The sequence below is a fragment of the Rhinopithecus bieti genome, unplaced genomic scaffold, assembly GCF_001698545.2.
Source record: "Rhinopithecus bieti isolate Rb0 unplaced genomic scaffold, ASM169854v2 scaffold_15643, whole genome shotgun sequence".
NCBI classification, from domain to species: Eukaryota; Metazoa; Chordata; class Mammalia; order Primates; family Cercopithecidae; genus Rhinopithecus; species Rhinopithecus bieti.
Window position 1 is genome coordinate 804,060 of NW_016808215.1, and position 22,645 is coordinate 826,704.

The following is a 22,645-nucleotide window of genomic DNA, read 5'->3' on the forward strand; positions in this document are numbered from 1 at the left end:
GGGAGGATCACTTGAAATCAGGAGTTCGAGACCAGTCTGGGCATCAAGGCAAGACCCTGTCTGTTCAAAAAATAAAAACATTAGCCAGGCATGGTGGTGCATACTAGTAATCCCAGCTACTCAGAAGGCTGAGGTGGGAGGGTCCCTTGACCCCTGGAGGTGGAGGCTGCAGTGAGTTATGAGCATGCCACTGCACTTCAGCCTGGGTGACAAACTGAGACTGTCGCAAAAAAAAAAAAAAAAAAAAAAAGTTATGTGTTCTTTTGGCAAATGGATTCAGATCAAAATTCTACTTTATTATTTATTATTTTTTTTAAGTGAGGGTCTCACTCTGTCACCCAGACTGGAGTCCAGTGGCATGATCATGGCTCACTGTAGCCTCAACCTCCCCAGGCTCAGGTTATCCTCCTACCTCAGCCTCCTGAGTAGCTGGGACTACAGGCACCTGCCACTGTACCTGGCTAATTTTTGTATTTTTAGTGGAGATGGGGTTTTGCCATGTTGCCCAGGCTGGTCTCAAACTCCCAGGCTCAAGCAATCTGCCCGGCTTGGCCTCCCAAAGTGCTGGGATTACAGACATGGACAACTGCACCTGGCCAGAATTCTACTTTATAATGATAAAGACAGAATAAGTACATTTTTAGCTAAAATTTTATCATATCTGGTATGTGAATGTTTATTTACCTTCGCTGTCTTTTTGGTAAGATGGAATGGGTAGTTGTATTAGTCAAGGTGCTGCAGAGAGATAGAACCAATAGTTTATAGATATAGATAGAAGAGATTACGAGCGTTGGGTCACATGATTATGGAGGCTGCAAAGTCCCATGATAGACTGTCTGTAAGCTGGAGAACCAGGGAAGCTGGTAGCATGGTTCAGCCCAAGTTGCAAGGCCCTAAAGCCAAGGAAGCCAGTGGTCTAACCCTCAGAGGAAATCTCAGTTCATGTGGATAGTAGCTGCCAACCACAGCTTGCCTTACCCCTTTTAGTCACCAGATGATAAATGCAGCTTCCCTGTCAGCTCCAAATCAGGCCTTTTCTAAATAAGTATAGTCAAGGTCAGGGAGAAAGCTTCCCTTCTGTATAATTGTCTTTCTTGTTTCCTTTGCACAATCAGCTGCGCACAAAAAGAGCTATGGTTATATAATAAACAATAAAAGGCTTTATTGTTCAATTTTATAAATTTCACAGCATGTCAGTTAGGAAAGAGACTAAGTGACTAAGTCAGTAACAAAATATACCCAACCAAAAGTGGCTGCATTCATCTTTTTTTTTTTTTTTTTTTGTTTTTTTTTGTGTTTTGTTTTTTGGCAGAGTCTTGCTCTGTCACCCAGGCTGGAGTGCAGTGGCGCAATCTTGGCTCACTGTCACCTCCACCTCCCAGGTTCAAGTGATTCTCCTGCCTCAGCCTCCCAAGTAGCTGGGACTATAGGCACGTGCCACCATGCCCAGCTAATTTTTTGTATTTTTAGTAGAGACGGGGTTTCACCATGTTGGCCAAGATGGTCTCGATCTCCTGACCTTGTGATCCACCCACCTCGGCCTCCCAAAGTGCTGGGATTATAGGCGTGAGCCACTGTGCCCAGTCTTTTTGTTTTGTTTTGTGTTTTGTTTTTTGGCAGAGTCTTGCTCTGTCACCCAGGCTGGAGTGCAGTGGCGCAATCTTGGCTCACCATCACCTCCACCTCCTGGGTTCAAGCGATTCTTGTGCCTCAGCCTCCCAAGTAGCTGGGATTATAGGTGCCCACCACCACATCCAGCTAATTTTTGTATTTTTAGTAGAGACAGGGTTTCACCATGTTGGCCAGGCTGGTCTCGAACTCCTGGCCTCTTGTCACCCAGGCTTGAGTGCAATGATGTGATCTCAGCTCATTGCAACCTCTGCCTCCTAGGTTCAAGCAATTCTCTTGCCTCAGCCTCCTGAGTAGCTGAGACAACAGGCGTCTGCCACCATGCCCGGCTAATTTTTGTATTTTTAGTAGAGACGGGGTTTCACCATGTTGGCCAGGCTGGTCTTGAACTCCTAACCTCAAGTGATCTGCCTGCCTTGGCCTCCCAAAGTGCTGGGATTACAGACGTGAGCCACCATGCCCGGCTTCAGCTTGGGTTTTTCAATGCAGATTGCAAACATGAATTTCTGCTCTAAATTCCTTGAGAGAACAGACTTGTGAGGAGTTCTCCAGAGAATTTTCACCTTTTCTTTGGTGTCCCCCCAAGCTAAGGCCAAGACAGACAGGCCTCCCAGGGACTCTTTCCACAGGTGCATTTCCTGTTCATTTAACTAGTGTGGGCATTGCCTTTGGGGAGTCTTCAGTTCTATGCCATGTGTTGAGGATCTCTGAGATGCCATTCTCCCTTGCTTGGAGGCTGGGTTTTCTCTCTTGTTCTCTTTCACCACCAAGTGCATAACCCTTAAAGATCAAGTTCTAGCTGGGTGTGGTGGCTTATGCTTGTAATTCCATAGCTTTGGGAGGCTGAGGTGAGAGGATCGTTTGAGGCCAGGAGTTCAGGACCAGCCCGGGCAACATAGCAAGACCCTGCCTCTACAAAAAATAAAAATTTAGCCAGGTGTGGTGTTGTGCATCTCTCGACCCAGCTACTCAGAGGCCAAGGTGGGAGAATCACTTGAGCCCTGGAGGTCGAGGCTGCAGTGAGCTATGATCACACCACTGCACTCTAGCCTGGGTGACAGACCCTGTTTCTTAAAAAAATAAAAATAATAATAAAATCAAGTTTTTCCCACCTGAGATCAGCACCACGACAAACTACCAACATTAGTGCTGCCAGGTCAGACAGGGTCCTGCCAGGAGACTAAAACCAAACTAGTTATTCTAACAGAGAATTTAGTAGAAAGAACCAGTAACTAGGTGTTACTGGAAGACTAAGATATGAAGGAGAAGCAACAGCAGGGAGTAGCTACCACTCCCAGGGTTAGGGGAACAAAAGAGAGGGGCAGGAATTATTGAAACGTAGGTGTTTGGAAACTTGGAGGTGGGGCCCCAGGAGCTGAAATTCAGATCATTTGAGGAGGGCTTTCTCCCCCAGCAGCTGCTGAGAGGGGCTGAACGAGGCTGTTTCTGGAGGTACTGAGACACTGCAAACTGGATTCATCTGCTGCTGCAGGCGGGAACCACTGTAGAAGCTGAAGCTTAACTGGGGGTGATGCTCACAGGATCTGCTAATGCACCAGGAGCAGGTCCCTCCTCCCTCCTGCAGCCTTGCAGCCTCTCTCTCTCGCTCCCCCTATTGGCAGAGCCTGGTCATGATCAGCTAGGGAAGCAGAAACGTGGTTTTCCAAGTGCAGGCCCAGATCACGGAGATGAGTTGTAGAGGGTAGGGTTGAGCTGAGAAACAATCACTTAATACTTAGTGCAGCTCCTCTGACTCTTTGGATTCTGTTCTCTCATTTCCAGCCTCTAGTAATTCCCCTTGCCTTTCCGCTGACTCACCTGTACATTTCCAAAAGGTGTTTGAATATTGTTCCAGTTTACCAAGTATTCTCTGCCGGGAAAGTTCCTTAGGACATGTAGCCTGCTGTATTGCCAGATATATGGAAGACTCCATGGGAGAATTTAGATAAGGGTCGCTCACATCTGGAGGATAAAAAGATCCCTCTGGGGCCTGTGTCAGGGCAGGACTGACTCAAGGCTCAGAAACAAAGTAAGGGTCTGGAGCCATCGAGGCCCAAGCTACATTCTAGTAGCTCCTAGTCCCCTACATGGGCCCTGTGCCCTCTTCCCCAGCCCCTAGAAGCTCTCATCTAAGCCAGCCTGCCCTGGTTCTCATTCACTGTGGTTTCTCCCACCCCAGGTCCTTCTGGTCACCTCATCTTTCATGTCCCCTTCTGAGAGCCGCAGTGGCTCAAACCCCAACCGCGTTCGCATGTTTGGACCTGACAAGCTGGTCCGGGCAGCCGCCGAGAAGCGCTGGGACCGGGTCAAAATTGTCTGTAGCCAGCCCTACAGCAAGGTACCTAGGGTGCAGAGTCCTTGGTCCTGGGCAAGGAGGGAAATAAGGGCCAATGTTGAGTCTGCTCAACATTGAGGGCCAATAGGGCTGGGAGGAGCAGACAGCTGGTGTCCTTTGGGATTATGGGGAGACTGGATCCCTGCGTTCCCCGAAATGGGTTTGGAATCTTTCCTGTAATGAGAAGTTTCATCTCCTGGAGGGAATCTAGGAAGGGTGAACTGTAGCATCTCAGAGGGCAATCGGAGGAGGGGAACTGACTTGTTAGGGAGGTGGCCTAGTAGAGTGGGCCTAGTAGTTAACATCAGGAGATCTGGTGTCTTGATTACTGAGTTCACATCCTGGCTATACCACTTTTTAGGTTTGTGATCTTGGGCAAGTGACTTACCTTCTCTGGGCCTCCATTTCCTGATCCTTATAGGGTTGCTGTAGGTTAGGGGATGCTAAAAGCTGTGGTAACAGTAAGACTGGAGTATGTGATGATGCCACATGATAAAGGTGTGCTTCTTGCCCAGGTAACTGTCCTGGGGAGTGTTTAGCCTGTCAGCTGGCTTCTCCTTATGAGGTCATGCAGGGACCCAGGCTTCTCTCATTTTCTGGCTCTGCATCCAGCTAGCAGAGGAGGAGAGAGCCTTGGAACACTTCTGTGTTCTGGAAGTAGCACGCAGCACTCCCTCCCATTCCACAGGCAGGAGTTTGTGCATAGGGCAGTGGATTCGCTGGGACACCCAGTAGACTGCCAATTGCTCAAAGAGCTAATGTGTGAAAAGGGCTTGGTGCCAGACCCAGAGTTAGGGCTCAGGCACAACAGCTAAATCCTATAATTGTCATCACCATCACCAGGGCCCCTCCTTCAACATGGGTGTTCATGAGAGGGAAAGAGCCAGGAAGGGGCTTCCCTGAGTGAAAAGGTCTTTGAGCCTGGCCTCTGTCCTTGGGCCAGACTCCCTGACTCCCACCCCTCCTTTCCCAGGACTCCCCCTTTGGCTTGAGTTTTGTACGGTTTCATAGCCCCCCAGACAAAGATGAGGCAGAGGCCCCGTCCCAGGTAAGCTGTACCCGTCGCTCCCCATGGCCTTCTCCCTGCCTCTCCACCCCCACCTGCCAGCAGCCCACCTATAACACTGAACTTGCGGGACCTTAGAAGGTGACAGTGACCAAGCTCGGCCAGTTCCGTGTGAAGGAGGAGGATGAGAGCGCCAACTCTTTGAGGCCGGGGGCTCTCTTCTTCAGCCGGATCAACAAGACATCCCCAGGTGAGCTTGGACAACCTAGGTCCTGAGTGAGTAGGGTTGAGACCTAGACTCGTGGGTTTGAGGACAGAGGGGGCTGGGGCTCAGATTCCTGGGTCTGAGGGAGGAGGGTGGTGGAGTCCTGTATGGGGTCTCAGGGTGGAGGAAGATAGGCCTGGCCTCTTGGGTCCTGAGGGATGAGGGGTCTGGGGGCTGGGACTGCTGGATCATGGGTGGGATTTGGGAACAGTACTCTGTGTCCCATAGATGGGAGTGAAAGGGTCTTGGGGCTCAGCCCTCTCATCCTGAATCCACTTTCTCCCTTCATAGTCACGGCCAGCGACCCGGCAGGACCCAGCTATGCAGCTGCTACCCTCCAGGCCTCTAGTGCTGCCTCCTCAGCCTCTCCAGTCTCCAGGGCCATAGGCGCCACCTCCAAGGTGAAATCATCAGACTTTGGTGGGATGGAGGAGGAGAGAAGCTGGAGGCCTCAACCCATCCCCATCCCCTCAGCCCCAGGAGTCTCCCAAAGGGAAGAGGAAGTTGGATTTGAACCAAGAAGAAAAGAAGACCCCCAGCAAACCACCAGCCCAGCTGTCGCCATCTGTTCCCAAGAGACCTAAATGTAAGCTAACTAGATCCCTTGTTCCCATAGGAGCCTGTGCTCCTGTATCCTAGGGGAAGAGGGGCTGGAGTCTGCTGTCCTAAATCTGAGGGAGGAAGGGCTGGGGGCCTGGACCCCTGGGTCTGAGGGAGGAAGGGCTGGGGGGCCTGGACCCCTGGGTCTGAGGGAGGAGGGGTTGGGGGGCCTAAACCCCTGGGTCTGAGGGAGGAGGGGCTGGGGCCTGGACCCCTGGGTCTGAGGGAGGAGGGGCTGGGGGGCCTGGGCCCCTGGGTCTGAGGGAGGAGGGGTTGGGGGGCCTAAACCCCTGGGTCTGAGGGAGGAGGGGCTGGGGCCTGGACCCCTGGGTCTGAGGGAGGAGGGGCTGGGGGGCCTGGGCCCCTGGGTCTGAGGGAGGAGGGGCTGGGGGCTTGGACCCCTGGGTCTGAGGGAGGAGGGGCTGGGGCCTGGATCCCTGGGTCTGAGGGAGGAGGGGCTGGGGGCCTGGACCCCTGGGTCCGAGGGAGGAGGGGCTGGGGCCTAGACTGCTGGGTCTGAGGGAGGAGGTCCTGGGGGTTGAGCCCCAGTGGTGCTAACTGATCTACTCTTTGGCTTCTCCAGTACCAGCTCCCACTCGTACCCCAGCCGTAGTCCCAGTCCCTGCCCCAGCACAGGGGGCAGTGACAGGCAAGCCCCGAGGAGAAGGCACCGAGCCCAGACGACCCCGAGCTGGCCCAGAGGACCTAGGGAAGATCCTTCAGGGTGTGGTAGTGGTGCTGAGTGGCTTCCAGAACCCATTCCGCTCTGAGCTGCGAGATAAGGCCCTAGAGCTTGGGGCCAAGTACCGACCAGACTGGACCCAGGACAGCACGCACCTCATGTAGGCTTGCACCCCACTCTCTGCGCTGCTAGTTTCTCCCTCAGCTTCCTGTGTCTCCTCCACCTTGTGCTTTCTCTGTGTCCACTATGCTGCATGCTTTCTCTCTCTCTCATTCGCTTTCTTTCTCGCTTGCACTCTGTAGCCTTTGTCTTCTCTCTGATTTTTGCATCTCTCCCTTGGTCTCCAACCTCTTTTTATTTCTCCCACCTCGATCTCATGATCTCTTTCTCTCTCTGTGTCTCCATCTGTCTCCCCTGTCTCTCTCATTCCCCTTTACCCCTCAGATTACACCTAACTGACATCCTCACTTCTGCCCCCCACCAGCTGTGCCTTTGCCAACACCCCCAAGTACAGCCAGGTCCTAGGCCTGGGAGGCCGCATCGTGCGTAAGGAGTGGGTGCTGGACTGTCACCGCATGCGTCGGCGGCTGCCCTCCCGAAGGTAAGGCCACACACACACCAACCCTGCTCCTTATTCTGTGCCGGGCAATGCCAGGGATCTGGAGAGGAGTCAGACCGGGGCCTGCCAGCGGAAACACAGGTGGTCCCAGCCCAGAGTCAACAGATTACTGAGAGGAGTGGGGCAGGGGCTGGGGTACTCCAGATGAGGGAAGGAGGACCTGCCTGGGAGGTCACAGAGGGCTCTGTGAAGCCTGCTTATCAGAAAAGGCTGGAGGAGTAGTTTGTGCAAAGACTCAGGGGTGGAAGAACAAGTGCTGGGGTCCATACTCATTCATTTAAAGTGAGTTCCGGGGCAGTAGTTCATGCCTGTAATCCCAGCACTCTGGGAGCTGAGGCAGGTGGATCACTTGAGGTCAGGAGTTCGAGGACCAGCCTGGCCAACATGGTGAAACGCTGTCTCTACTAAAAATACAAAAATTAGCTGGGCGTGGTGGTGCATGCCTGTAATCCCAGCTACTTGGAAGGCTGAGGCGGGAGAATCGGTTGAACCCGGGAGCCAAAATCGTACCACTGCACTCTAGCCTAGGTGACAGAGCGAGACTCCATCTCAACAAAAAAAAAACCCAAAACCAAAATGAGTCCCAGAAGCCTCTGCTTGGTGCCAGGCTGGACTGTGCAAGGCTGAGGATCCAGTTATCGAGCCCTGCCCTTGAAGGCTTCTCACTTTGATGAGGGATCAGAATTGTTGTAACAGTGGAGTGAAAGCCCTACGGGGTGGCCCGCAGAGAGCGAGGGGTCTTCAAGGTCCCAGGAGAGGTTTTTCAGGCTGAACAGAGGCAGAGAACATGCTGGACAGAGGAGATAAGGTCAGGGCAGCCTATTGGCTGCCTGGAGGAGTTGTAGGTGAGGCTGAGCTTACGTGGGGGTAAGAAGTGGCAGGAAAAATGGGACTGGGGCCGTAAGAACCACAGAAGGCTTTGGACCAAGCAAAGCAGGCTCAGATCTGAGGCCCGTGGATTGGAGGGGAGACTGGATTGTACTCTACGGCCTGAGTGTGTTCAGAAGTTAGCTGTACCTGGTGTATTTGAGAAATGATCTGCCTTGGGGGATAATGAGGCTGCGAGGTGGGTAGGCTTAGGTCAGAAGGGGCTTCCGGAGCCCGGGCTACACACTGGGCTCCATACAGCTTCACAGAACCATCATCTGTTGTTCAGGAATCCAAACATCTCTAGAAGCTGAAAGTTCTTTTCTAGGTTCAGCACAAACTCATTTCGCTGCAGTCATCCTGAACTAATGTGAGGCTATTTGTGGACTTTTTTTTTTTATCCCCTTAAGTGTGTCATGGTCTTAACTCCAGAAATATTAGTGGGTTTGATCATGGGGTGCTCCCCCAGGCCCTACTGGGAGTTTATGTACCAATCTGTACGCCAGCCATTTGCCTCTCTGAAATCTGAAAGATTCAAAATTCTGAAGCCCATCCGGCTCCAGGGGCCTCCTCTGAGCAGAGGGGAATCACTGAAGGTTTGATGGCAGCAGGGGCAGGCTCTGTTGGGAGGGATGAACTGTCAAGGGGAGGCTGCAGGTAGGGACTCCTGAGTAGGCTGAGGCCTCAGGAACAGAAGAGGGGATGGGCTGGTGCTATATTTGGGGCAGAAGGAACCAGATATGCATTATTATGTACCTGGGAGCTTGAGGGCATGAAAGAAAAGGGAAAAAGACAATGTTGGATTTGCAACTGGTCTTAACAAAAAGAATTCACAAAACATTTTATATTTTTAAAAATTCTGGCTTGTACTCATTCGTAAAATAAAAAAAAAATTAACTATATGACGCGGGCAACGTAGTGAGACCCCATCCCTGCAAAACATGAAAAAAATTTTCCAGGTATGGTGGCACATACCTGTAGTCCTAGCTACTTGGGAGGCTGAGGTGGTAGGATCACTTGAGCCCAGGAGGTCGAGGCTGCAATGAGCCATGATTGTACCACTGCACTCTAGTCTAGGCAGCAAATCAAGACCTTATCTCAAAAATAAAAATTGGGCCGAGTGCGGTGGCTCACGCCTGTAATCCCAGCACTTTGGGAGGCCAAGGCGGGTGGATCGCTTGAGGTCAGGAGTTTGAGACCAGCCTGGCCAACATGGTAAAACCCCATCTCTACCAAAAAATACAAAAATTGGCTGGGCATGGTGGCGCACACCTGTAGCCCCAGCTACTCTGGAGGCTGAGGTGGGAGAATCCCTTGAACCTGGGAAGTGGGGGTTGAAGTGAATCGAGATCACGCCACTGTACTCCAGCCTGGGGACACAGCGAGACTCTGTCTCAAAAAATAAGCCGACTATTGACTGTTAATGAACTACTACATTTTAAATCCTCTGAATCTCCTGTGAGGCACCGTTTTATGAGTGTGACTTACCCAAACAGCATTTCACCAGCTTTAAAACAACCAATTTAAATGCAGAAGGGTCTTAACACGTATGTCTCAGAAAAATGGAACTAATACATTCATTTGCTTCTGCATACCTTCCTATGGCTTAGGGCAGATTAAATAATCTCTCTGTGCCTTAGTTTCCTCATCTGTAAAATGGGGCTAAAAATAGCACCTACCTCAGGATTCAGTGACTCAGTATTTGTCATGTGCTACCTGGCATGTAGGAAGTCCCATGTAAGTGTCAATCTGCTACTGTTGTTAGAGCTGGGAAAATTCTTTTCCTGGAATGTTAGTGGCTTAAGGAACCATGATTATAGTGTTGGGGTCTTTAAAACGTATTTGCTTTGAGATTTTCCCCTTAAATGGTGGGTATTTTCCTAATGAGAAACTGACTTTGATTCTCAAAGAGGAAAGTTCTGATTTTTTGTTCCTTTCTGAATTGAGAAGACATTTCTTACCCAAGAGGGAGGGGAATGCCGGGTGCAGTGGCTCATGCCTGTAATCCCAGCACTTTGGGAGGCTGAGGTGGGTGGATCACTCGAGGTCAGGAGTTCGAGACCATCCTGGCCAACGTGGTGAAACCCCGTATGTACTTAAAAAACAAAACAAAACAAAAAACACAAAATTAGCCAGGTGTGGTGGCACATGCCCTGTTAACCCAGTTACTGGGGAGGCTGAGGCAGAAGAATTGCTTGAACCCCGGGAGATAGAGGTTGCAGTGAGCCAAGATCACACCACTGCACTCTACCCTGGGTGACAGAGTGAGATCTTGTCTCAAAAAAAAAAAAAAAAAAAAAAGGCTGGGAGTGGTGGCTGACGCCCAGCACTTTCAGAGGCCGAGGGGAGCGGATCATGAGGTCAGGAGATCGAGACCATCCTGGCCAACATGGTGAAACCCTGTCTCTACTAAAATACAAAAAGTTAGCCAGGCGTGGTGGTGTGCACCTGTAATCCCAGCTGCTAGGGAGGCTGAGGCAAGGGAGTCGCTCAAACCTGGAGGCGGAGATTGCAGTGAGCCGAGATCAGACCACTGCACTTCAGCCTGGTGATGGAATGGGACTCTGTCTCAAAAAAAAAAAAAAAAAAGAGGGAGGGGAAGAAAGGGGGTGCCCAGGTCTGCAGGGCAGGTGGCCGGGCTGACTGGGTTCACTGGGGCCTTCCTGAGCTGGGAGGGAATGGGCTGGGAGCAAGACCATGAAGCCCACGAGAGTGAGTATTTAGTAAACACCAGTGGCTGTTGCCTCCTGAATGCCCTCCCCACTTCCCTCGAGCCTGTTTGTCCGAGGCCTGATTCCTCCCCTAGGTACCTCATGGCAGGGCCAGGCTCCAGCAGCGAGGAGGATGAGGCCTCTCACAGCGGCAGCAGTGGAGATGAAGCCTCCAAGCTTCCTCGAAAGGTCTGATGCCCCCTGTCCAGTGCGGGGGAGGGTGTAGTGGGAGGATGACCTGGATCTGCTGTGGCACCCCAAACTTCCCACTCCTGCTTCTTGCAGGTACCTGTGCATCACACCCACACTGTTCCTGCCCTCCTCACCCACCCACTCTCCCTCCTCAGCGCCCCCAGACCAAAACCAAACCCACTCAGGCAACGGGACCCAGCTCACCCCAGAAGCCCCCATCCCCTGAAGAGACCAAAGCAGCCTCATCAGTGCTCCAGGAAGATATAGACATTGAGGGGGAACAGTCAGGTCAGACTCTGAGGGAGGAGAAGCTGGGGCCTGGACTCCTGAGTCTGAGGGAGGAAGGGCTGAGTCCTGGACTCCTGGGTCTGAGGGAGGAGGGCCTGGGGCCTGGACTCCTGGGTCTGAGGGAGGAGGGATTGGGGCCTGGACTCCTGGGTCTGAGGGAGGAGGGATTGGGGCCTGGACTCCTGGGTCTGAGGGAGGAAGGGCTGAGTCCTGGACTCCTGGGTCTGAGGGAGGAGGGCCTGGGGCCTGGACTCCTGGGTCTGAGGGAGGAGGGATTGGGGCCTGGACTCCTGGGTCTGAGGGAGGAAGGGCTGAGTCCTGGACTCCTGGGTCTGAGGGAGGAGGGCCTGGGGCCTGGACTCCTGGGTCTGAGGGAGGAGGGATTGGGGCCTGGACTCCTGGGTCTGAGGGAGGAAGGGCTGAGTCCTGGACTCCTGGGTCTGAGGGAGGAGGGCCTGGGGCCTGGACTCCTGGGTCTGAGGGAGGAGGGATTGGGGCCTGGACTCCTGGGTCTGAGGGAGGAAGGGCTGAGTCCTGGACTCCTGGGTCTGAGGGAGGAGGGCCTGGGGCCTGGACTCCTGGGTCTGAGGGAGGAGGGATTGGGGCCTGGACTCCTGGGTCTGAGGGAGGAAGGGCTGAGTCCTGGACTCCTGGGTCTGAGGGAGGAGGGCCTGGGGCCTGGACTCCTGGGTCTGAGGGAGGAGGGATTGGGGCCTGGACTCCTGGGTCTGAGGGAGGAAGGGCTGAGTCCTGGACTCCTGGGTCTGAGGGAGGAGGGACTAGGGGCCCAGATGACTGGATCTGGAGGGCAGTTGAGGCCGGGGGCATGAGATGCCTGGGTCTGTGCCATGCTGGGAGAGCTGCCAGTCTTCCCAGGAGATAAGGCAGCCTTGCACTCACTGAGCTTCTACTTGTAGAAGGACAGGACAACGGGGCGGAAGATTCTGGGGACACAGAGGATGAGCTGAGGAGGTAGGGCTGGGGCTGGGGGTTGGGGTGTCCCTGGCCTTGGGTGTAGGGGAGGCTGCCCTGCATGCTCACTCTCTACTCCTCTTGGCAACCCCAGGGTGGCTGAGCAGAAGGAACACAGATCACCCCCTGGCCAGGAGGAGAACGGGGAAGACCCGTATGCAGGCTCCACGGATGAGAACACGGACGATGAGGAACACCAGGAGCCACCTGATCTGCCAGTCCCTGAGCTCCCAGGTGGAAAATCCCCCCATCCCTCCTGAAGCAGCATTTTCCCTTCTCAGTTCTCAACTGGGACTTGCCCTGGCCAACCCTGGGGTCACTGCTGTCCCCGTGTCTTGCCTCCCCTCTCCTTCCTCAACCCACTCCCTACCTCAGCACCTCCAGGTTCTGCTAGGCTTGTTCCCTTCCCTTCAGCATCCTCTCTGTGTCTTGCCTTTTTCTCCCCTCCAGATTTCTTGTTCTGACCACTCCCCTTGCAGCCATGTGCCAGGTGTGACCTCCTTTTTTTCACGTCAGGGGTGAGGGCCCCACCCCCACGCTAGTGATTCACTTGCCCAGGTGCCGTTCTGTTGGTCTGGGGTGAAGCTGGGCACACCAGGTGACAGGGGCACTGCTCTCTGTCAGGCCCTGGGTGGGTGCACACCAGTGTTGGCTTTAACATCAGCCATCACTCTGGACATGGATGCTGTCTGCACACATTGTGTGTGTGCATTTCCAGTGTAAAATAATAAGAATGAAAGAGAATGGGGAAACTCTGCAGGGAGTTGGGGGATGGGAGGCAGGGAGGCAGAGCTTCTTTGAGAATGAAGGGAGCAGAGGAAAGGCAGCCGGGGCTGTACAGAGGTGTGGTTTGGGGACTTACAGAAGAGCCGTTTCCACCCAGTTTCTCTTGGGTGATGGGCAGGAAGATGCTTTGATTCTCCAAAGCCCCTAAAGTGGCATCAGCAAATTGATGGCCTAGAGAGTCACCTTAAAATGGAAAGGAGCCACCCCAAAGGTCAGAGCAAGAAAGGCACTGGTTGGAAAGGAGAGCAAGGTGAAGAAGTGGCAGATACTGATGTTTCCAGCCTGGACTAAGCTCATTAAGTGGCTCCAGGCAGGCCAGGCACGGTGGCTCACCCCGTACTTTGAGAAGCTGAGGTGGGAGGATCGCTTGAGTCCAAGAGTTCAAGACCAGCCTGGGCAACGTAGTGAGACGAGACCGCCCCTCCCCCTTGCCTGTCTTTACAAAAAGTTTTAAAAATTAGCTGAGCATAGTGATGTGCACCTATAGTTCTGGCTACTCAGGAGGCTGAGGTGGGAGGATTGCTTGAGCCCAAGAGTAACATGTCAATACCCCATCTGTCTACAAAAAGTTTAAAAATTAGCCGGGCGTGGTGGCACACACCTGTAGTCCCAGCTACTGGGGAGGCTGAGATGGGAGAATCACCTGAGCCCAGGAGGCAGAGGTTGCAGTGAGGCAAGATCACGCCACTGCACTCCAGCCTGGGCGACAGAGTGAGCCCTTGTCTTAAAAAGGAAAGAGAGAGAGAGATAAGTGGCTTCCGCCTGTCTGTCAGAAACAAATCGCAATAATAGTCATTGTATCTTCTACTGTTAAAGCAAACCAACCAACCAACCTGCCTACCTCCCCAGAAGGCTCTGATGGGCCACTAGGCAGGGGCCACTGCCCGCCATCAATCCCTGCCCACATGTGGACAGCCCTCTCCTCAGCTGCTGGGTCAGCCTTGTCACTCCTGTCTGGTCCTGGGAACTCCTGGGGCCTCACGCTTACTTTAGCCCCCTTCTCTCCTGCAGATTTCTTCCAGGGGAAGCACTTCTTCCTTTACGGGGAGTTCCCTGGGGATGAGCGGCGGAAACTCATCCGATATGTCACAGCCTTCAATGGGTGAATCTCCAGGGACTGGGGTGGGGAAGGGGTGATGGGTCCAGGGGAGGGCTCAGGGACCTGCTGGGAGGAGTGGGGGTGTGGGAAAGAAGACTATCAGAAGGATGGAGAAGGGCCATGCCCAGCAGGAGAGCACAGGCCATGGAATCCGAATGCCAGCTTGCCCACCGCCGGCAGCCCAGGATACATTGCTTGCCCCAGTTTCCTCTTCTCTACAGTGAGGATCCCTACCCCTACCCCTGCTTCTGAAAGGGCTGGCCTGGGGATTAGCCACTGTGGGAGCTCTGGTCATTGTAGCTATGGCAAGATGGATACATGGAAGAATGGTGTCACCACAGGCAGCCTAGAGGGGGAATAGGTGGGGACAGTGTGAGGACAGCCACTGAGAGTGTCTGGGGAGTAGGATGTCAGTGCTGATTCCCTGATGTGCCTTCTACCTCTTTTCTTCTCTCCCACCAGTGAGCTCGAGGACTGTATGAGTGACCGGGTTCAGTTTGTGATCACGGCACAGGAATGGGATCCCAGTTTTGAGGAGGTGAGTATCAAAGAGGCAGAGAATGGGAGCCCTTGGCACACCTTTGCATCTCCTCCGTCCTCCCCTTGATGACACATTCTTGTATGGACTCCACCCCACCCTGCAGGCCCTGATGGACAACCCCTCCCTGGCATTTGTTCGTCCCCGATGGATCTACAGTTGCAACGAGAAACAGAAGTTACTTCCTCACCAGCTCTATGGAGTGGTGCCACAGGCCTGAAGTATGTGCTACACACACACACACACACACACACACACACACACACACACGATGCATTTAATAAAGATGAGTTGGTTTGGAGCAGCTGCCTATTCTCACCCAGGAGTCTCCCAAAACGCTAAGAGGCTCCCTGGGACCTGGGGAAGAATGCTGGGCACCTCCATCAGAGATCTGGTAGAGAAGGAACTCTTTTGTCTCTTCTGCTTGGCTCCTTATCCTTGTGCTGGCAAGAGGCAGGGAACTGGGAATCTGACTCTCAGCACTGCCCCTCAACTTGTTCTGGCCCTGTGAGCCACATCTGTGTCTTGGCTGTCCCTTTGTGGCTGGAGGCCTCAGTACCCATGAGGCCCGTCTCTCTCCTGAAGCCTCAGCATCCCCAGGCCAGGGATAGTGCCTTTCCTCCAGGGTTTTCAGAAGTAGCTGTATAATGAATGTCACCACCGTGGTTTTACATCACCTAATTTAGGAGGTAGAATGGGAGGAAAGGACATTTTAAGCAACCCACTCAAACCCTGGACCCCCTTCAAGGCTCCACCACGTTTAAGTGGGAATTGAGCTGATTGTGAGGGAATCAGGGCAGAGGATGGGATGGTGCTCTAGGCAGAGGCCACAGCATGGGTCAGGAGGTGGGAAGCAGCCTGAGGCAGGCAGAAGAGCATTGCTGCCTTTGGTGAAGAGGCTTTGGGGGCAGATTTAGAAAGCTAGGTACAGTCCTTGCAGCTCTGCTGTCCAGTGTGATCACCACTGGGTACAGGTAGCTATTTAAATTAATTAAAATGAAATGAAATGAAATGTAAACTTCACTTCTGTAGTCACAGTGGCCATGCATTTCATTTGCTCAGTGGCTACTGTATTGGGCCAGTGGCTACTGTATTGGGCAGCACAGAGAACATTTGCATTACTCTAGAAAGGTCTTTTGGACAGGGCTGGCCTGAAGGTCTGTGAACTCCAGGCTGAGAAGCCTGGACTTTAATCTGAGGGTGGAAATGTTAGGAGTGGGTTTGAATAGGACAGAGGCCAGTGTCAGAGGTAGGTTTGAGATCTGACCTTTGGGTAACCTTTTCTTGGACATTCCAAGCCCTTTCCCAACTTTTGCCTCATCAACCAAGGGTTACCAGTCTCACTCCTGTCTCTTTCTGATGAGGATGGTTTTATATTATTATTAGAGACAGGGTCTTGCTCTGTTGCCCAGGCTGAAGTGCAGTGGTGCAGTCACTGCTTACTCAGCCTCAATCTCCTGGGCCCAAATGATCTTCCTGCTTCCGCCTCCTGAGTAGGTGGGATACAGGCATGTACTACCACACCTGAGAAATTTTCTATTTTTTGTAGAGATGGACTCTCACTATGTTGCCTAGGCTGGCCTCAAACTCCTGGCCTCAAGCAATCTTCCCGCCTTGGCCTCCTAAAGTGCTGGGATTACAGGTGTTGAGCCACTGCGCCCAGCTAAGGGTGGCTTTAGACTTCACATTTACTCATTCATTTGCTCATTCACACTCCTACGGATAACTCACCATGTTAGTTTTGTACTACTGCTGTAACAGATTATCACAAACTCAGTGGCTTAAAACAATAGAAATTTATGATCTTATAGGTTTGGAGGTCTGAAGTGCAAAATGGGTATCCTTGGGCTAAAAATCAAGGTAGGTAGGGCTGCGTTCCTTCTGGAGGTTCGAGGGGAGAATCTGCTTTCTTGTCTTTTCCAGCTTCTAGAAGCTGCCCACATTCCATTCCCCTTCCATATTCCAGGCCTGCAATGGCCTATTGAGTCCTTCTCATATCCCATCACCTTGACCTTGACTCTTCTGTTCCATATTTCCACATGTAAAGATCTTTGTGATTGTAGACCAGGCGCGGTAGCTCACGCCTGTAATCCCACCACTTTGGGAGGCCGAGGCAGGCGGATCACGCGAGGTTGGGAGTTTGAGACCAGCCTGACCAATATGGAGAAACCCCATCTCTACTAAAAATACAAAATGAGTCAGGTGTGGTGGCACATGCCTGTAATCCCAGCTTCTTGGGAGGCTGAGGCAGGAGAATCGCTTGAACTTGGGAGGCAGAGGTTGCAGTGAGCCGAGATCATGTTATTGCACTTATGCCTGGGCAACAAGAGATCTTTGTGATTACATTAAGCCTGCCTGGATCATTTGGGATAATCTCCCTGTTTTTTGTTTTTGAGATGGAGTCTCGCTGTGTCACCCAGGCTGGAGTACAGTGGCACATTCTCAGCTCACTGCAACCTCCACCTCCTGAGTTCAAGCAGTTCTCTGCCTTAGCCACCCGAGTAGCTGGGATTCCAGGCACCTGCCACCATGCCCAGCTAAAATTTTTGTATTTTTAGTAGAGACGAGGTTTTGCCATGTTGGCCAGGCAGGTCTCGAACTCCTGACTTCAGGTGATCCACCCGCCTCAGCCATCCAAAGTGCTGTATTACAGGCATGAGCCACTGTGCCCAGGCAGGATGTGAACATCTTTGGGAGGCTATTACTTTGCCTACCACAGCCACCATGTGGGAGACACTGGGAAGACAGTATGAAAAAAACAGACAGTAGTCCCCAGTCTCAATGGCCTGACATTGTACAGGGGGACAGAGATGGTGCATGTGCAGTGCAGCCTTGGATAGTGGGAAATGCTGTGAGAGCAAGGAAAACATAGCATCGTGAGTGACAACAATGGTAAGGTCTTGGTAGTTTAGATAGGGTGATTGGGGATGGCCTCTCGGAGGACTTACAGGGACCCGGGAGAAGTAAGGAGTATCTGAGAGAGCCCTTCCAGGCAGAGGAAAAGCAAGTTCAAAGGCCCTGAGGCAGGAGCGTGCGTTACGTGTTCAAGGAACAGCTGGGTGGGTGTCAGGCTATCAAGAGACCCAGGATCCACCTAGACTCAGGCACTGCCCTGTGGTTTGGTTGCCAATAAATCTCATCTTTCCTGGCCTCATTTCTCCCCTCTGTGAAAGTAAGGTTGGATCAGATCAACGCCCTCTCAAATGAGTATGTGTCTTTGAAACTTTGCTGCTGGTGTGGTTGCTTTGGAGAAACTCTCCAGCTCACATATACAGGACAGCTCTCTGTATAAACGTGGATACAAGCGGCACTGCTGGGTTGGGAGGACAGAGTAGACCCCTTACCCCTCCCAGAACCTTCCCTGAAAGGCCTGAGTACAGTACAGCAGCCTGCTCAGTCCTAGCCCTTATGCTGGACACTTTCTTTTCTTCTACTTTTATTTTTTATTTATTTTTATTTTTTATTTTTATTTATTTTTTTTTTATACAGAGTTCGCCTTTTTTTTTTTTTTTTTTTTGAGACGGAGTCTCGCTTCGTCGCCCAGGCTGAGTGCGGTGGCTTGATCTCAGACTCTACTTGGCAAGCTCCGACCTCCCGGCACGCCATTCTCCTGCCTCAGCCTCTCCGAAGTAGCTGGACTACAGGCGCCGCATCTCGCCCGGCTAATTTTTTGTTATTTTTTTTTTTTTTTTTTAGTGGAGACGGGGTTTCACTGTGTTAGGCCAGGATGGCTCGACCGTCCTGACCTTGTGAATCCGCCCGCCTCGGCCTCCCAAAGTGCTGGGATTACAGGCTTGAGCCACCACGCCCGGCCGAGTTTCGCTTTTTTTGCCCAGGCTGGAGTGCAGTGGTGCGATCTTGGCTCACTGCAACCTCCGGCTCCCAGGTTCAAGCGATTCTCCTGCCTCAGCCTCCCAAGTAGCTGGGATTACAGTCGTGCGCCACCACCCCGGCTAATTTTGTATTTTTAGTAGAGACGGGGTTTCTCCATGTTGGTCAGGCTGGTCTTGAACTCCCGACCTCAGGTGATCCACCTGCCTTGGCCTCCCAAAGTGCTGGGATTACAGGCGTGAGCCACCGTGCCCGGCTTTTGTACTTTTATTTTAAGTTCAGAGGTACATGTGCAGGATGTGCAGTTTTGTTTCATAGGTAAATGTATGCCGTGGTGGTTTGCTGCACAGATCATCCCATCACCTAAGCCCAGCATCCATTAGCTATACTTCCTGATGCTCTTCCTAGCCCCTAACCCCCACCCCCTGACAGGCCCCAGTGTGTGTTGTTCCCCCCATGTGTTCTTTTTTTTCTTTGAGATGGAGTCTCACTCTTGTCACCTAGGCTGGAGTGCAGTGGCATGATCTTGGCTCACTGCAACCTCTGCCTCTTGGGTTTGAGGGATTCTCGTGCCTCAGCCTCCCGAGTAGCTGGGATTACAGGTGTTTGCCACCATGTCCGGCTAATTTTCGTATTTTTAGTAGAGAGGGGGTTTTGCCATGTTGGCCAGGCTGGTTTTGAACTCCTGACTTCAGGTGATCTGCCTGCCTCCACCTCCCAAAGTGCTGGGATTAGAGGCTGTGAGGCACCATGCCCAGCTGTGTCCATTGTTCTCATCATTCCGCTCCCACTTATAAGTGAGAAGATGCAGTACTTGGTTTTCTGTTCCTGCGTTAGTTTGCTGAGGATAATGGCTTCCAGCTCCATCCACGTCCCTGCAAACTGTTTGGACTAACGGAGGCAAGATGGCGCAGTTCCGGGTTCTTCACCGTCAACTTTCCCGCACCCGGGAAAGACACAGGTGGACTGTGCAGGTGCAACCCGACCTCCCACGGAGAAAAACCGGAACTGCCTAGCCACGCCTACCGCCCGGCCCCCAACCCGCCTATGTCCCGCCCACTGCCCGCCCACTCCCAGGCCCAGGACATAAAAGCCGCTCCTGGAGGGCGCAGGGCACAAACTTCCTCAGCCCCCACTCCTGTCAGGACTGCATTAGGAACCTCACGGGAGAGCTCCATGGGGCGACTCCCTTGGCCTCCCCTGCCGGAGACCGCTGGACCTCACTCCTCCCCCACAAAGCTGGCTGACCAAAAAATAAATTTGCAGTTTTGCTCCTAGCCTTGCCTACTCACTGGTCCTTTAATACTTGCCCTGGTGAGCCTAGATAGCAAATCAGTTTCCTGGAAAGCAAATCAGTTTCCTGGAAAGCAAATCACAAAGGATGTGATCTCATTCCATTTTATGACTGCATAGTATTCCCTGATGTATATGTACCACTTGTTCTTTATCTAGTCTATGGACACTTTCTACTTTCTCCTTCCTCCACAACTTTCAGATCTCAGCTCAAACATTACATCCTCAACAAGGCTTTTCCTAACTTCCACTATATAATAGGATATGCCAGGTACACACTCTTAAAATATTACATCTCATCCATCCTAGTCATAACTTTACATTCATTTATGGTCACATTTACCCATCTTTTCATCTATGATTTACACTCTTTTGTCTCTTAAGGATATTGTCTCTACTTCTGGAGTTACTAAGATAATTCTTCTTTCCGTGTAAATATTTTTGAGTTTTTCTCTTCAAATTTAGATCTTAAACTCCCAGAAACGTATTTTTGCATATGGTGTGAGGTAGGGATCTGCAGCAGTTTCCCATTGTTGCTGTAACAAATCGCCATAAGCTTAGTGGTGTTAGACTACACAAGTTAATTTTATTATAGTTCTGGAGGTCAGTGGTCCAAAATCAGCCTCACTGGCCTAAAATCAAGTGTCAGCAGGGTTGCAATCCTTCTGGAGGCTCTAAGGAGGAATTTATTTCCTTGCCTTTTGTAGGCAAAATTCCTTGACTTAGGGTCTTCCATCACTTGAATATTTGCTTTTATGATCACCTCTCTCTGTCTCCTGCTTCCCTCTTTCTCATATAAGGACCCTTGTGGTTATATTGGGCCTATCTGAATAATCAGGATAACTTACCCATCTCAATGACATCTGCAATGTCCCTTTTGCTACATGCCAGCTAACATACAGGTTCTGGGGATTCAAATGTGGATATCTTTGGGGGATCATTCTTCTATACACCAGGGGATTCAACTTAATTTTTCCCCATGTCTCTTAGCCTTATTTACTGATTAGTCTGTCCACCCTCCACTCATACATGTCAGGTCTCAACAAACTACAGCCCATAGGCAAAATCTAGCCTACTTAGAATTTTGGTAAATGTTTATTGGAACACAGCCATGCTCATTCATTTATGTATTGTAATGTGTGTGGCTGCTTTCCTGCTGCAGTGGCAGAATGGAATAGTTGTGGAAAACACTGTATGGCCTGCAGAACTTAAAAATGTAACAGATGCAGCTGGGCTCAGTGACTCACGCCTGGAATCCCAGGACATTGGGAGGCCAAGACAGGAGGATCACTTGAGGCTAGGAGATTGAGGCCAGCCTGGGCAACATAGTGAGACCCCATCTCTAAAAAAAATTTTTTTTTAAATTTAGCTGGGGGCTGGGTGCAGTGGCTCACGTCTGTAATCCCAGCACTTTGGGAGGCCAAGGCAGGCGGATCACTTGAGGTCAGGAGTTCGAGACCAGCCTGGCCAACATGGCGAAAAACCATCTCTACTAAAAATACAAAAATTAACTGGGCATGGTGGCGCACACCTGAAATCCCAGCTTCTCAGGAGGCTGAGGTAGGAGAATTGCTTGAGCCCGGGAGGCAGAGGTTGCAATGAGTGGCGATCATGCCACTGCACTCCAGCCTGGGCAACAGAGCAAGACTGTGTCTCAAAAATAAAAATAAATAAGCCAGGTGTGGTGGTGTGTGCCTGTAGTCCCAGCTACTTCTGAGGCTGAGGTAGGAAGATCGCTTGTGCCCAGGAGTTCAGGGCAATGAGCTGTGATCGTGCCACTGCATTCCAGCCTGGGCAACAGAGCAAGACCCTGTCTCAAAAAAAAAAAAAAAAAAAAGATGCTCCTTGACTTACAATGGTGCTACATCCAGATGAACCCATCATAAAGTTGGAAAGTCCTGATTCAAACCATCGTAAGTCAGGGACCGTCTGTACTCTTTGGCCCTTTATAGAAAAAGGTTGCCACTCCCAGATCTACAGGTCTAGTTTGTCATATGTCATCATAAGCACAGGTCTGTTTCTGAGCTCTCAGTTGTCTTCCACTGGCTTGTTTTCAAGCCAACACCACCAATTTCATTACTGCACAGCTTTGTAATAATTTTTGTATCTGGATTGAGGGGGTGGGGAGCCAAGGCTCTCCTACTTGTTCTTCTAAATGGACTTGGGGCCAGGCATGGTGGCTCACGCATGTAATCCTAGCACTTTGGGAGGCCAAAGTGGGAGGACTGCTTGAGTCCAGAAGTTCAGACTAGCCTGGGCAACATAGACCCTATCTCTATATACATACATACATACATACATACATACATACATACATAGATGAAAGAATGACTTGGCCGCTGCTGGGTTTTTTTGGTTTTTTTTGAGGCCAGGTCTCTGTCGCCCAGGTTGGAGTGCAGTGGTGCAACCTTAGCTCACTGCAACCTCTGCCTCCCGGATTCAATCGATTCTTGTACCTCATCCTCCCCAAGTAGCTGGGATTACAGGTGCACGCCACCACACCCAGCTAGTTTTTATATTTTTAGTAGAGACAGAGTTTCATCATGCTGGCCAAGCTGGTTTCGAACTCCTGACTTAAAGTGATCCGCCTGCCTTGGCCTCCTAAAGTGCTGGGATTACAGGTCTGAGCCCCTCTGCGTGGCCTGCTGCTGCTGCTTTTTAAAATTAGTGTCCACTTGCCTCACTAGACAACGTCTGTCTTCATTGCTGTGTCCCCAGCACCCCATGCAGGGCCCAGCACACAGGAGGTGCTTAATATTTGTGGAATGAAGAGTAGTCCCATGCTAGCTTGCTCATCCTTATTTTACAATGGGAGAAACAGGCTCTAAAAGGGGAACTGACTTTGCCTGAGGTGTTGCTTGCCCCTTACAAATGCCTTATAACCCACCCATTTTACAGCAAAGGCATCTGAGTCCAGAGGAGTGAGAAAGCT

The 22,645-nt window shown here is 51.6% G+C and overlaps 1 protein-coding gene across 2 annotated transcripts in view; it reads left to right on the forward strand.

Moving 5' to 3' along the window:
• Nucleotides 1-14,886, forward strand: part of XRCC1 (X-ray repair cross complementing 1) — a 36,209-nt gene extending 21,323 nt beyond the window's left edge. For both annotated transcript variants that reach the window (XM_017885883.1, XM_017885884.1), the window contains 14 exons: nt 3,809-3,967; nt 4,938-5,012; nt 5,109-5,220; nt 5,527-5,636; nt 5,710-5,821; nt 6,419-6,677; nt 7,002-7,118; nt 10,810-10,903; nt 11,062-11,194; nt 12,112-12,166; nt 12,261-12,400; nt 13,964-14,054; nt 14,514-14,589; nt 14,696-14,886. In XM_017885883.1, the coding sequence (XP_017741372.1) occupies nt 3,809-3,967; nt 4,938-5,012; nt 5,109-5,220; nt 5,527-5,636; nt 5,710-5,821; nt 6,419-6,677; nt 7,002-7,118; nt 10,810-10,903; nt 11,062-11,194; nt 12,112-12,166; nt 12,261-12,400; nt 13,964-14,054; nt 14,514-14,589; nt 14,696-14,809 (1,647 nt within the window). In that variant the 3' untranslated portion in view covers nt 14,810-14,886. The remainder of the gene's footprint in view (nt 1-3,808; nt 3,968-4,937; nt 5,013-5,108; nt 5,221-5,526; nt 5,637-5,709; nt 5,822-6,418; nt 6,678-7,001; nt 7,119-10,809; nt 10,904-11,061; nt 11,195-12,111; nt 12,167-12,260; nt 12,401-13,963; nt 14,055-14,513; nt 14,590-14,695) is intronic.
• The last annotated feature ends 7,759 nt before the right edge of the window (nt 14,887-22,645 follow it).